The 14978-nt window shown below is 33.0% G+C and overlaps 1 protein-coding gene across 2 annotated transcripts in view; it reads right to left on the bottom strand.

Moving 5' to 3' along the window:
• Window positions 1–14978, bottom strand: part of FAP (fibroblast activation protein alpha) — a 40743-nt gene that overhangs the window by 10825 nt on the left and 14940 nt on the right. For both annotated transcript variants that reach the window (XR_004752298.1, XM_035331530.1), the window contains exons 12-21: window positions 11624–11668; window positions 9908–10012; window positions 9752–9822; window positions 9072–9125; window positions 8618–8742; window positions 7315–7362; window positions 4353–4451; window positions 3517–3586; window positions 2186–2380; window positions 118–172 (exon numbers count right to left, since the gene is read on the bottom strand). Coding sequence is in view for 1 of the 2 variants with exons in the window: in XM_035331530.1 (XP_035187421.1) it covers window positions 118–172; window positions 2186–2380; window positions 3517–3586; window positions 4353–4451; window positions 7315–7362; window positions 8618–8742; window positions 9072–9125; window positions 9752–9822; window positions 9908–10012; window positions 11624–11668 (867 nt within the window). In the remaining variant the exon portion in view is untranslated. The remainder of the gene's footprint in view (window positions 1–117; window positions 173–2185; window positions 2381–3516; window positions 3587–4352; window positions 4452–7314; window positions 7363–8617; window positions 8743–9071; window positions 9126–9751; window positions 9823–9907; window positions 10013–11623; window positions 11669–14978) is intronic.

Raw genomic sequence — 14978 nt, 5'->3', positions numbered from 1 at the left:
CAGAAGTTGTCTTCAGCCAATCTCTTTATAGAGATTTAGGACAGAAAAAGGAAGAATTATATAAAATTATACTACAGGACTATTTAAAGATAGATATAAAAAAGATGAACCACTCACCCAGCCCCATATCGCTATTCTTTTCTCATCAATAAAACCCATTTCTATAAATTTCCTGTGGAAAAGAAAATCACAGAAATTAATGCATTATTGCAAATCAAGATTGCTAATACTTTAGCCAATTAGCAAAACAAACAAACAAACAAACATCACAGTAATTTGATCAAACTGACAATCAGCATAGCATGTCAGATTTCTACAAAGCATCAGTTATTCAACTCAAAGACATTTCAGAGGAAAGGAATATATTTTCTTTAAAGAATAAACATTGCTGAAATTAATACTTTCTTAATAATTTTTGTTGCAGGGGAACAACTGGCTTCATGTAATTTTTTTTTTTTCTTATACTTAGTATTCACCTGGATACATTGTCCAGACCCTCTCTTTAACTTAAACATCCTACATAAGCAAAAGACAACATTAGTACAAGAGCAAGAGATAAATTATCTTCAGATACATCCCACGAAATACATCAGCAGCTGCTAGCAGTATTTTACTAAGGCAACCACAAATGACAGACAGTACTCAAAATGTCCAATACAATATGGGTGGGACAAAGTTAGATAATCCAAAAAAATGATTCAGATTTGTAAAATTACTGTCTTAATCCATGGGGTTCCTCCTACAGTAAAAGCTCCTCCAAGGTTTCCCACTAGAGTATATGATTGTTTCTAAAAATCATTCAGTTTAAACCATGTGTTAGATCATTAAGATGGAATGCAATGCATTTAACTGAATAAAAATTTAGTCTAGCTGCTGACAGAAAATTGGGAAGTGTGAAGTCTGAGGTCATTTCTTCACAGCCCATCTCAGCAAATTCTGCAACTGCAGAATCAGTTTAGACTCCCTCTGTCTCCGGCATTTTATGTTTGAGTGACGATTCAGAGTAAGAAAAAAACACTTCTCTGTCCTGTGATATTTTAAAGTATGTTGCTGCTAAGAGTTTAAGGAAAGAAAATAATAGATTCTATTGAAAAACCTGACATGATACACAGATATGCCGTTTCATTTATCACTGAAAAAGATAATGGTGTGTTTATATCATTGAGGTGGAAATGAATTATCACAAAACAGTAACAGGAAGGAACAGATACCCTCCTCACACACACTTGTAAATACAGGCACCATTCACAAGAAAGCAGAGAAGGTTCTGGAAACCTGAATTGTACATCCATTTTCTAGCTTTTCTTCTCAGAATCAGGTCCATTACTGAGGGAAGGGATATTGCACTCAAAAATCTATCCATGCTCTGACAGTAGCAATTCAAGATCAAAACCTAAACTAGATTTCTTAGTCCTGCTTTGCACTCATTTCTGTGGGGTTCAAGCTAACACTTCATTAAGTGCTCACTTTAGAAGTGCTACTGCATCTGTAAGCTTAACAGACAGACTTTCTTTACAAAACCTCAGCTTTCTCCCCCTTCCCAAAACTTCTGCTTAGGGACTTGTTTGTCCTTGGAACACCTTAAGTGTTTCAGTGCAGAGGGGCAGCTTGCGGAGGGAGAGGAGATATTCTAGAGGACCTCAGTCACTTCCTGTTATTTATTACTATTCTAAGACAGCATAGAGAACAAGTTTATGATTAACTACACTCTTGAAAGGGTAGTGTCAGGATTCAGTTTCATTACAAACTCCATATTTGATATTTAGTTAATCACTGTGGTCCATCAAATATGGATCTGTGGCTAATCAATATGGTTACTACCTACGAAGTAGGTTTCCCCTTCAGGGAAAACGTCACAGTAATGGAAAATACATTAGTTTACCTCTCACCACTGATGCACATATTTCTTTAGGCCTAGGACTGAGGCTTCTGATAATGCCCTTACAAAATGGAAGTGCTGAGGTTCAAATGTGAACTTAGTAGTAAATGGACTTAGTACACCACATCAAACCACACTGACATCAAGTAATATTTTATTTCTACAAGTCTTAAGCCTAGTCTTATTTCCTGGAGCCCTCAGCTCTCCAGAAGATAGGCTCGGGAGAACATTTAATATATATTTTTTTCACATTACTTTTTGTAGGTGTGTAAATACAGAAATGTTATGGGGAGATATTCTACTTACTTCACTGCTGATATTTGGTCCTCAACTTCATAGACTCCCAGTCTTCGATATACTGCATGCAAAATCTTGTCACCTCGATATGCTGTCCCTCTGCCATCCACTAGAGCAACAATAATTCCCTCTTTGCTTGCAAGATAGGTTATCCAACTAATGCTAAATGTGTCCTTTACATTCTGACTGCAAGGTCCTCCATACCTGAGGGTGGAAATTTACACATTTTCAGCTCAGATGTATAAGTGACTACCAGATATTGGATTATAGATATTGGTATGTCTCACATTTTCTCTACAAATATTTTGCTGAATGGCTGTGGTTTAGAAAACTCAGTAGACAGAAGCAGCCTCATTACTGTTTTCATATATGTGTGAGATTTTGATATCTAAATTCATTTAAATCCTTAATGTCTTATGCCTAAAGCAAACCATTAGTTTTAGCTCAGACTAAGGGATACAGCATCAGGTATGCATCGTAAGGGAAATTCTTGTAGGAGGTATGTCTCAAAGTGTCAATTTCTAATTCTCTCCAAATTCCTTGGGTACAGAAATGAGGTGTAACAGCCCTTTTCAATTCTTTTTGTTTGTTTGCTTGTTTTTTATTTGGCATTTGATCTCCACACATACTATGCATTAACAAAGAAAATAAGAAACAAAAAGTATAGCTCCTTACACTTCCTGGCCATCGCCAAACTTTCTTTGATTCAGTAGGGAATAACATGCTGTGGGAGGTGTGGACTGAACACACCCCACATAGCTGAGCAATATGGAGATATGCCTAATACAAATTACATATTTGACCTTGAGGACATGAATTACTTCATCTTCTACACTAAACTTCAGCCAAAGATGCTTAGCATTGTTGGAACTTTGGATCATCACTAGTTAATAAAAGACAATATAATGGTTATCACACCCATTATTTTTCTCTCTCTTTTTTTTTTTTTTTTACCGATGCATTTTTGGTTGCCTTTCTAGACAGCAATAAATTTAATTCATCTCAAATGCTCTTTAGAAGGAAACTTTGAAAGAAACTAGGCCACATGGTTAGGTTTGTTTGTTTGTTTTTCATAAGAAAATTAAGCAGACTCATAGTTTCCATATTAACAAAGCTGAAATTAATAATTTCACATTGAAAATGTGTGTGTTTACATTTCAATCTCAATATGAAAACATATTAATATGTATACTTAAACATATCAGATGAGCAAACAGAAAAGCAAAATGTTTTTTGCTTTTGCTTGATAAAATGTTACAAATATTCTATGTTTCCTTAAATTATAATAAACATTCTTTCAGACAAAACAACAAAATTGAAAGAAAGGAAGTGTTACATACACCTGAATGAGCAGTGGGTACTTCTTGGATCTATCAAATTGTGGGGGTAGAAGCATTTTGTACCACAAAGCTAGAAAAGACAAATTAAAATTATATTGTTAATGGTTAAAAAGATTACTCCAAGCATAATCCATAGTTTGATGTAATAGTAATGAAATAGTAATAGAAAAAGAATCAGCACAAACTACAGAGTGTATGAATTGTGATCTACAGAACCACAGAAGTAATTGTTTATATTAAACTGTTTAAGAATAAACTTGAAAAATTGAAGTGCCCATTTTTTTTTTTTTTTTTAAATAAGCTATGTATTCAATTATTACTTCACCAAAACTAGGTTTACTGTTTTCTAGGTGCTTAGAAAAGCACAATTAGGAATACAACTGTTGCTAAGATTTTGAGACATGGGTTTTGAAAACATTACACCGATTCGCTACTACAGAAAGTAGTGTAAAGTCACTAGGGAAAATTACAGTGTATACAAGTCACTATAAAGTTTAACACATTAATGGTGGTTTGCATTTCACATTTCATTAGTACCATACTGCACTACAAAACATATACTACATTTTTATGTGATATTTAAACAGTTTACAAATATTATGAAAGTATTTTTTTTTTAATTGTGTCACAAAGCAGAGGTGTGTTTTAACTACTATTTTACTGATAGATACCCTGAGAAAAAGATAAATTGGTCACTGCCCAACAGGGCAAAATGAGGGCTCTGATTTCTAATCTGGCAGGCTAACAAGTTTGATCTACAGAAAGACTATACTTACTACAACAAAATGAAGGCAAAAAATATGAGTAGAAAGTATAATAAAAACTGTAATTCTTACTTATACCAGCCACTTCAAGTTTGTTAATTTCTTCCTTTGGCAGTTTGATCTTTTGCAAAGAAGACTGCAGTTCCCAGTTGTCTTCTAATATTCTGAGCTCTACAAAAAGAAATGCCAAAATTATTAAGTAGTTAATTTGTTAATTCCTCTTCATTAATTGAGATTTCTTTATTTTATCTTATTAGAACAGTAAGGAAATCTGTGAAAAATTATAAGCAGAGTAATGAAATCAGCCAGTTCTATTTGGGCTTGATCATATAGCTAAATAAAAGCAAAGCACAGGTATTATGATGGAAAAATATTCCTTAGATTATTATAGGATGTACATTTTGCAACACTAATCATTTCACATACTGCCTGTGAGTGTTAGAGTTCTGGACGTTAGGAGGAAACTCCTTTCTCCTGCAAAGAACTTTCTCCAGTTTTCTTATATAGCAGAAGCTGGAAATGTAAAATTCACCACATAATGCAAAAAACAGTTCTGCATCTCCTCTCTTGCTTACGACAGTATATTGAGTTTACCTTCTGAGAGTCTTGGGCAGCACGGTTAAGCACATATGTGTTTGTGACTACCTTGTTTCTGGACAAACATAGAAAACTCAATTTCTTAAGGGGATGAGGCAAACCCTTGGCTTATCTACTGTATAGTGTATGTCCACAAAAATACTAGACATACCACATAACAGTTGTTATTAATGTATTGTTACAAACTTAGACAGCTTCATCTATTTATATATATACATATATATATTTACTTTACTTGCTTGGGACCCAATTTACTTTTATATAATTTAAAAATCACTATTTATAATTTAGTTATTTTCCAGCATAGACCGTAGAGCTATGTATGATGAATTCACTGGGTATTGTTTGCATATGCATTTTTCCAAGAGTATTGGTGGATTAAGAATATTGTACATAAAAAAATCTGTACTTTCAGCTTCATTTTGAAAATGTAATAGAACTTTTATAGACTTCAGGAGATTTATTATTATTATTATTATTTGATCGAAGGCACTTCCAGTTCATGGAAATGACAGAAAAAATACCATTACTTCTCTCAGCATGTCTTGAACTAGATTGTGCTCTGAAAATGCCTGAAATATAACACTGGAATTTGTTCTTTCAAAGTATTCTGACAATTTTTGCAGACTCAACTGAGTTTTTATAGCTGAAAGATCATCCTGCTTTGGATACTTATCTAAACTCAGCTGAACCTTTTTCCATCCTTCCCCTCAAATCTCCTGAAACTTGTCCATTACCACAAATGAATTGTAGGCATGCTGGAGGGAGCTTCCAAACTCGTCCATGTCAATTTAACAATAGGACTTCTACTAAAATTCATGGGTGATATATTTTCAAAATTTTGCCAAAATGCAATGAAAATAGATCCACTACCACTCTTTCACAGCTTGCAGTCCAATCCATAACAAATAGTTATGCATCACAGAAGAGATTACAAAAGCAAGGGACTTAAGTAAGATTAATACACAAAAAGTCATGCAAAGAGGTCAAAGAAGAGCCTGATTTTTTTTTTTTTATTTTTATTCCTGAAGAATAACAGCAGAGTGAGGCATCATGAGAGTGGGAAAGATCCCTTGACTAAAATTGTTCTCTCCTGAAGAGAGGTTAAGAAATGCATATTTATAGTTGGGCACTTTGCTGTATTTCATATAATTCTTACTTTGATAAGGAGGATAGATGGTAGATAGATGAATCATGGAAAACATTAAGCTATGACAGTGGATTAAATATAAAAAAAATACACTGACTGTTTCAAAACCTGACTGTTTCAAAACCTTCTGCAAAAGAAATAACAAAGAACATATTTTTTTTTTTTTTTCTTCTATCACAGTTATAATAGGTATTTTGAGCAAGCTTTTCCATCTGTGAACATTTTTGAGTGATTAAATACTAAGAGGTACCAACTCCTATTGGAGTAAAAATACTCTTACGTTGCAATTAATTGACTTCTACATGAAACAGCACTGATTAATTTGGCTCAACAATATTACAGAATTAGTCTTCCACATGTTTTTATATGCCTTCTGGTCAAAAACCATTCATTTAATAGTTAGATGTTAATAAGGGCTAAACTGGCATTACAGCTACCTGTGGGTTTCCCCTGATTATTGGGAAAGGGTGGGGGAAAGTTGAATCATTGAAGTTTTTTTTTACAGGACCATGTTATTTTTATTAGCATTTCAAGACTGAGAGGTTTTTAAGCTTGAGAAGAAAATTTTGAGTAAAAGTGTGTGTGTGGGGGGGAGGGGGGAGAGGGAGAGAGAGAGAGAGAGAGAGAGAGAGAGAGAGAGAGATTGAGAGAGAGAAGTGGACTCTGCGTGTTTCTTGCTGGAGTTTCCATTTTGTATAATTACACCTTCCCTGAAACAGTTATTTGAATGGGTATTTTTCTCATTTCATCTGAAAGAGCTTCTGCTCTTCCCTGAAATCTCTTCTGATGGCTGAAGAGCATCCAAATTCTAATTAGTACAGTTCAGTAGCTCAGATTGCAAACTCTTAACAGTACACTGTAGCTTCTTGCATAGGGTAGGGTTACTTCACAATAAATAAATAAATATAATCAGAAAGTCTTGAGCTGTGAAAAGAAACGGCTTGGAAATCATGATAATGTCTTCTACAAAGTTTGAATCAATATTTGGTAGCCAAGTATTTGCCACTATTCATTGCATCTATAATATGTAAACCGGTAAAACATTGGGATGCCATAAAAGTGTGGGACTCGGGAATGAAAATAAAGTCATCATTGTGTTCATTGATGTTTGGATTTTACTAATTAACAAAGCTAGAAAGACACAAGATATTTTACTAATACTTTTTGAAGCACAAACGAGATGCAACGCTACTTGATCACAATCCTAAATACTGCATTAGGGGATCTGCATAGTGAAGATCAATGAGAAAAAAAAACATCCAGAAATAGGCAGGATATTTTCAGTACCTCTATCACCCTGGTTCTCAAAAAGAGTAGAAATAGGAATCCCAGGACCTGTCATAAGAATGAAAAGAAGGCTGTTTACAGTTTGAAGCCAGAATTTGGTGGTAAAGTGTAGATTACATTGCTGTTGGAACTGACAGGAATTAAAGAGTTGAATGCAACCTTATACCATTCTGAATCTTCTCTGCTACAAAAGCCACTAGACTCTGCTGCACAAAATACATAAGGTACTGTGTGTATGTAGACTTGCATATATACCTACATAACTTAACAAACATAATAGAAGTAACACATCAGCCAACTCTTCCTCCTTAGAGAAGTGACATCTAGTTAGTACCTTAGAGGTGATTACATAAGGTGAATACAGAACTAACAATGTGAAACATTCTTCTGAGAACATGTCAGATTGTATTTGTGAAGGTGACTGGCTTTCATATGGTGATGACCTTACTGACTATTTTGTACAAGAATGATTGAAAGGTGTTGTTATTAGCTACATTTGGTCCTCTGCTTAACAGGACCAAAGAACTGTTCAGCTGATGATTCAGTGCAGAAGAACAGTAAGCTTTATATGAAGTACGCAAAAGGAAAATTTTGGACAGCTTTTTTCCCTTTTTTAGGGAACACTGTTACTTAACTGTTCGTTGATTATAGTAATGGATGAACTCATCACTCATACTTCCATGTTATAAGTGTTTTCAATAATCATACATCTTGATGATTTTTTCTTAGTTCTGTTATTAAAGATTTTTAAATCTTTAAAAAAAAATTTAAAATCTCTACTTTTAAAAAAAGATGTTATTAAGATTTTTTCTCAGGTAGTAAGTATTCAGCATTTTGAGGCTGACGTAAGTCTTATTTGTTTCAATTTGATAACACATCATAGTGAATTTTCAGAGCTAACTTTGATTATGTTCATTGGAAATCAGTGTCTTTTACAAAATCCTGCTCTTGCTGTTGCAAGAATGACTTTGATGAGTCAGCTTAAGATTAGTTTTGTGTCATGAAGGACTTCCAAAATTTTGTTTTAATTCTAAACCCCCTTTTCCTTTTTTTTTTTTTTTTTTTTTTTTTTTTTTTTTGGGAGGGGCAGGTGTAAAAATATTTATATTTTTGGAAGCATTTTTCCAATATTTTAGGACACGAAAAAATGTGTGGAAATCTCTTCTGATTACAGTGAAACTTCTGTGATTTATCTAGCCATCATTTGTGTTAATTTATTATGTATGCTGTGATAATATTATCTATGCTTCTGATATGTCTGACAGAACAACTGGTTATTTGTTTGTTCACATTCTATACATACCATAACAGATCAAGGCATAATACTTAGAACGTTCACTGAACCTTGCTGTATAATATTGGCATCTCTCTTTCCTTAAATTACAAGTGATACACTGTTTTCTGATAGGTTTACTTCCAATACTGAGTCTAGAGGAAAGATAAAATAAAGCAATTATTTATTTTGCTACAACTGACATCAGATGTGTCTGCTTCATGTTCTGGAACATAGGCATTCTACTTTCTAAACAGTTCATTTTAAAAGTAAATGTTTTCCCTTTTAAGCATATTTTCCCTAACAGTTTATTAAGACTTTAGATAGTTCTTGTCCTCAATTCTCAGATATAATTTGAAGTAAAGATAACCAATGAAATTACATGTAATGGAATTAAATAAATTATTTGGAAGTTAAATTATTTTATTGACTAATCCACACCCATCGCCTATTAACCTATTAAGATAATGTTGATAGCACTTACTTGTAAATATTTCTTCTTCCTGGATAGCCTTCAAATTCATTGCTTGAGTAGAAACTGTGAATTAATTTGTATATAATTTGTAAATAATCCATAAACCGATGAACTATGAACCAGCATCAAGACAAAAAGATGTCTTGGAAGTTAAATTATGCTTTTTGAGATTTCTGCATAAGATGGAAGCATGAGTTAAGCTTACACGTCTTTTATCCTAATAAATCTTTGCTCAGACTCTCATTAGATGACAAATACAGCATATAAATAAGAATTCCATCTTAATTCACAAGAGCTAATCACTCAATCACTCTTCCAATTATATATCTATATATAGAGTAAACTGAATGAGCTCATATTCAACAAAATAAAAATAATTTCTAGTTGTATGCAGGATAACGACATACTTAAATTTACATATCCCTAGATAAGACCGTCTAAGATCAGCAATGACAATAAACAAAAAAATTGAGAGCAATTGCAAAGAATTTCCCACAAGTAAAAGAAGTTTGCAAAATTGAGCAATGCTTTTGCATGCAAATTTGTTGTGGATTCATTCAGTTACTAGATACATTGTAACTAGCTAGTTATAACTTAATGAGTTGACAAATGGCTGGTATGTGTCAAATGATTAAGTACTACTCTTACTGTCAATACTCACAACCTATATTCTTCTGTGTGATACTTACATTGCATCATTTGTTACTCTGAAAATGTATATTGCTTCCCATTCTCCACTAGTAATTTGGATTGCATTCTCCTGCAAAGCAAGATGTATAAATTACTGAATATAGTCGAATTATTTCAGAAATTCACAGTAAAATAGAACACTTTGCTTGACTTACCACGGAGCCATTGATGTAATGAATATGCTTATAACCATTTTTGTCACTAAAAATTTTGTAGTATGAACTGCTGTCTGATGTAAAATATGGTGTAGAAACAAAGAACTGTAACAAAGAAACATGGTAGATGAGACAAAAGAAAGAATGTCCAAACTGTTTAGCAGGTTATAGTCTACATATTAAAATAACAAGAGTTCAGTTTCAGTGGTTACATTCAAATTACACTGTTGTGTCAGATTTCTTAAATTGATAATATAAATACCTGAAGTACCACACAAATACAAGCTCTGTACTTATAAGTGGAATATTTTGCATATTCTGTATGATCTGTAGTTATTTAAAAATATGTAGAAGTGATTTTAAAAATAGTATTTCTGAATGAAGCTAATGTCATGAACAATGCCAAACTGAAAGTCCTGTGGACCACAGAGTTTGGCTGATTCACTCAACAGAAATAGCACTAAGCAGAATGGATATCTAATCTTTACCATACTAATGTTTAAGAACTGATTATCCCAGGTAAGACCATTCAACTTTAGCTTTCTTTCAAACCATCACCTCTTTACTAAGATTGTCATCCAGCTACTGCAACTATAAGTTTTATTTTCAAAATATGAACACAGAATAATGACCTGCAAGCACTTCAAACACCAAACATTCCAAAGTAGATGAGACTTTTGAATAATATTAACTCAAGATCAACTAGAACTTGCGACCACAAGGTAAATTGTTCTGGAGCCTCCTTCTCATATTTCTAATCTTTCAAATCTCATACAGGCTAAGCAGGAATTTATGCATATGTGCAATTTTATTTGTTCTAATAAAAGCCCATCATCACAACCTCAAGAGCAGAGATGAAACAAAGAAAGGGACCAGGCACTAATCCTTCTGAACGTGTAATCTTTACTTCAAATAAAAACACATCTCTTAAAGGATAGTGTACTGAAAATTGAGGCTCTCATTTAAGTCCACTGCAGGATAATCAAACACAGCATGCGGTTCCCCATACTGAATTCTAGTAACTTCACCTGCCTGAGGAGTAATATAAGCATATGCACACACATTAATTGCTAAAATATATGAATGTGAACACTGATCTCATGCTCTTACAATTTCCTTGCAGCTTTGTTTTTATTGCAAGCTCCCAAAGAAAGGTGTAATGGCTCTTCTAAGATAAAGGTTACTGGGTAGAGAAAATTTCTTTTGCTTAAGGTTAACTGCAAAGAAGTATCAACTACACTTGTAAGAGGGGTGTTCTACCTTGAAAGTTCTTCTCTAGCTGAAAATGAACAGCGCATGGCACTAAAGCTGTGTTCTGAATGAACAGTTTCTATTCTTAAAATGCTATGGTATAACTACCTTATCTCTTGCCCTAGCAATATCAGAGGAATTTTACATTATTGCTTTGTCCCCACCCAGATATTTCTAAGAATTACTTTGCATTATGAATCACTCTCTGTTCTTGGCTTCCCTCCCTTCAGTATAGTGTCTAATCAGTTGCAAAGGAAGGTAGAAAAAAAGGTTTTTATACTCAGAAAGCTGGTAGCCAGCTACTATGCCTAAAAGCATAAAAAGTCTCAACCTCACAGTGCAACAGGTTTGAGGCAGTAGCATTGTGTGACTTTGAATAGTGTTTGATGCTTAAGAACACCACTGTGAAGATGCAGAAAGCTGTAAATTTTCATTAAATCAGAAGAGAACAAGAACAAAACCTACTCCGCCTGCCCATCCTGTTTGACTCACTTCTATGTGCTGTTGATTCTGAAAAACAAAATCAAATGTACAGTCTTTAAAAAGATTGAGTTAATGGAGAATTTAAAATACTCAAACAAAAAGTCTGCAACCTCCTGTAAAAGAACTCTAGAATACTTGCTATGATGATTCAGGCACTTGAAGACTGTCTGAAGTAAACAATATTACTGCATTAATATCATTATGTTAGTTAAAATAGTACTATTAAAAAAATATATTTAGCTCTATAATCGGAGCTACATAAGATATAAAGTGATTGTTTTAACCTTATGAAACATTTTCACTGAAGCAAGAAGTAATACTTGATCTCATGAATTTTTGATTGAAAACAACCAAAATAACTTCAGCGATAATAATAATCATAATCTGGGTTAGATTTTCAGTTGGTTTGACATATTCAATTCAAAGTAGTGATGTTGATTTGTAAGAGTGGATAATATGACTATTGGGTTTTAAAGTCTACCTTAAAAGTACAAGATAAATACATTTGTATATAACCTTTAAAATTCACACAGTAATGTAATTTTTACCCAGACAACTGCAATGCTAACAAGCTTATTGATTACCATTTCCTTTGGCCAGTTGAAAATTCTGGTAAACACTGAGAAAACATTTTGCTTCTTACCCTCTAAAAACAGGTCACTATTTTGGACCAAATTATTATTTATTTTATTTTAATACCTTTATTGGTCCAAGATACTCTTTTTATCTAATAAGTAATTCTGGATTTGTATCAGGATAATAGGCATCAGAATTTGGTGTAACCTCCCAACAGCATTCTGGTTTTATCTGTCTGAAGAAGTTCTATGCTGTATTGTAGCAGCAGAGACTTCCAGTCACATCAACAGTCTTATTAAGTCAGGCAAAATAGATATTTATATTTCAACGTATTTAATATCCACACGGTGAAAAATAAATTGAACTAAGTATAGTACAAACAAATTTGAGGGCGTCCATTTTTGTTGCTTTTCTTAAGGGACATTTAAAGGCCTGATTTCCAAAATTTTAAAAAATCTTAAAAAAGGTACTTAGAAGAATTAAGTATTTACAAAAATAACATAGGTACCAAAAATCAAGCAGATTATCATATCCTGAGACTATGAATGTAAATTAAGTAGGTGCTAATTCCTTGAAACATTCTTAAACCTGATTTTAGAGTTATACTGAGCATAAATGGGTCAGTGTCTCCTCCCTAGAGATGCTTTTGTATTTTTATTTTCTTTTTTTACTTACAGATTTTCTAATGCATTTTCAATGTTTTCCTATGACTTTTTCATTGAAGAGACCATGTTGAATAAGTGATTTAATATTTATCAGTTCTCCCTTCTATAAATGTATTTATTTTGTTATCTTGCAAGCTTTTCATATTTTTTTATTTAATAAAATAATTCTTCATAGTTTGAAATAAGTTTGGCCAATCTGCTTTCTAAATAATGTTTTGTATTCATTATTCTCAATGTAGTTTAATTAACATTCAGAATCTCACTTTTTCCTTTCAACTCAGTCCATGCAAAGTGATTTGAGTGCAAGATGCAGATATTGCCCCTTAGAATACCATTCAGTACTTCACAAGTGCTCCACTGAGCTATTAACTTAGCAGTTGCATTTTATTTCTTATCAATGTAAGAAAAATGGGAAATATTGTTTTATATCTGCTTCACAGATTTATTTACCCTTCTTTAAATTAAGGCTCAGATCCCGACGACATAGTACATTAAGAATATATTTAATTTCTCTCATGTGAGTAGTTCCGTTACCTCTATGGGATTTTTCTGTTATTAAAGCATTTGTAGAATTTAGCGAATTTGCATATTTATAGTAAAATCCAGTTTCACCAACAGGTATTTACATGCCTAGCTTATAGTCATAGGAATAGTTCCAATGAAGTCACACTGGCTCCTGTGGTTTATTCATGTAAGCAAGACTTGAACACTTGACTTGAAATGAATATTTTTGATGAATCAACACTTTAGGAACATCTTGTAGGTTATATTTTGTTATTATTTTCAAGTACATAAAGCCTAGCACATTTATTGTACATTACAGTCTCAATTTAACTGAAATCAACGAGAGAACTATTTTTGCTGAAGGAAACGCAGAGATATACTTTCTAACGGCAAATAGAGCTAATGCAGCACTCCCATCTGTTCACACTCCTTCAATTGGCCATTTGTGCAAACTTTAATGTGATAAAAGCATTGTATCACTGTATAAATATAGAATTATAGAAACGTCAGTAGTGACTCCATAAATAAGGTTTCATGGAGAAATGCAATTAAACAGGGATCATGAACACAGTCCTGCAAGATGTTAATTGTTCTGGTCTGGTTCCAGCAAAGCAATTAAGCACATGCTTAATTTTAAACACATAGATAGACCTTCTGAATAAATAAAACTGCTTACTTGCTTAAAGTTATGTTTGCGTTAAAGTACTTTGGTGGATTGTGGTAGAATCCCAGATCCCTTGATTTTTTTTGAAGTACGTTAGAACATTTAGCTATTAATATGCGGTCAGTTGTTCTCATGAGGTGAGATTCAGTGTCAATGTACTTGTAAATAAGAGGAATGACTTAGGAAACACATAAAATGCTGCAGTAAATATATATTTTATCCTTATAAACTAAGGCTATTTCTCTGTGGAAAATCACTTCAATAATAACATTTTTGAAAGAACAGACCTTTACCTTCCTTTAAAATTTGTAACAATTACCATATCATAGAGGAATAAGTATTTTCAGCTTGGAAAGACTGTGTTAATGAACTCTGAATTTACAACCTATCATTTATATAAAATACTGTTATAAGTATTCTTGCTTTTTATTTCCCATTAGTTCAAGGTTTTGGCCTAACACTAGTTCTTATAGGTGTTCTGTACCATAACCTCTAAAAACCAGATATGCAAACAGCATCAATGCTAAGAGACAATAAAGGAGTTCTCAGTACTAGTTACTGAAATTCATTGTTACACCTTCCTTCCTTCAGGATCCATGTGATATATATCAGTCAGCATGTACAGTCTTCAAGCTTTAAAAGGTCTTTCTAAGAACTTACTTTTTTTTTTTTTTTTTTTTTTTCAGAAAAGTCTCTGTGCATTACACCTATAACTATCTATGTACAGGGATAGATAGCTAGGCCATATGAACTCACACCTCTGCTCAACAGAGCATGGTTTTCCCTCCGAACTGTCTTATTAAGTATGAGGTGTTTAAATAAAATGTAGAGTTACTGTTGTATTTAGTTGGAAGTTTGTTTTTTTTTTTTTTTTAGTTCTGAAAAAAGGTATTCCTGAAAACTTGTCTGTTTTTTTCCAGCTGTATGA

This window comes from Oxyura jamaicensis, chromosome 7 (genome assembly GCF_011077185.1).
Source record: "Oxyura jamaicensis isolate SHBP4307 breed ruddy duck chromosome 7, BPBGC_Ojam_1.0, whole genome shotgun sequence".
Lineage (NCBI taxonomy): Eukaryota > Metazoa > Chordata > Aves > Anseriformes > Anatidae > Oxyura > Oxyura jamaicensis.
Note: the sequence above shows the minus strand (reverse complement) of the source record. Positions and strands in the feature narration are given on the sequence as shown.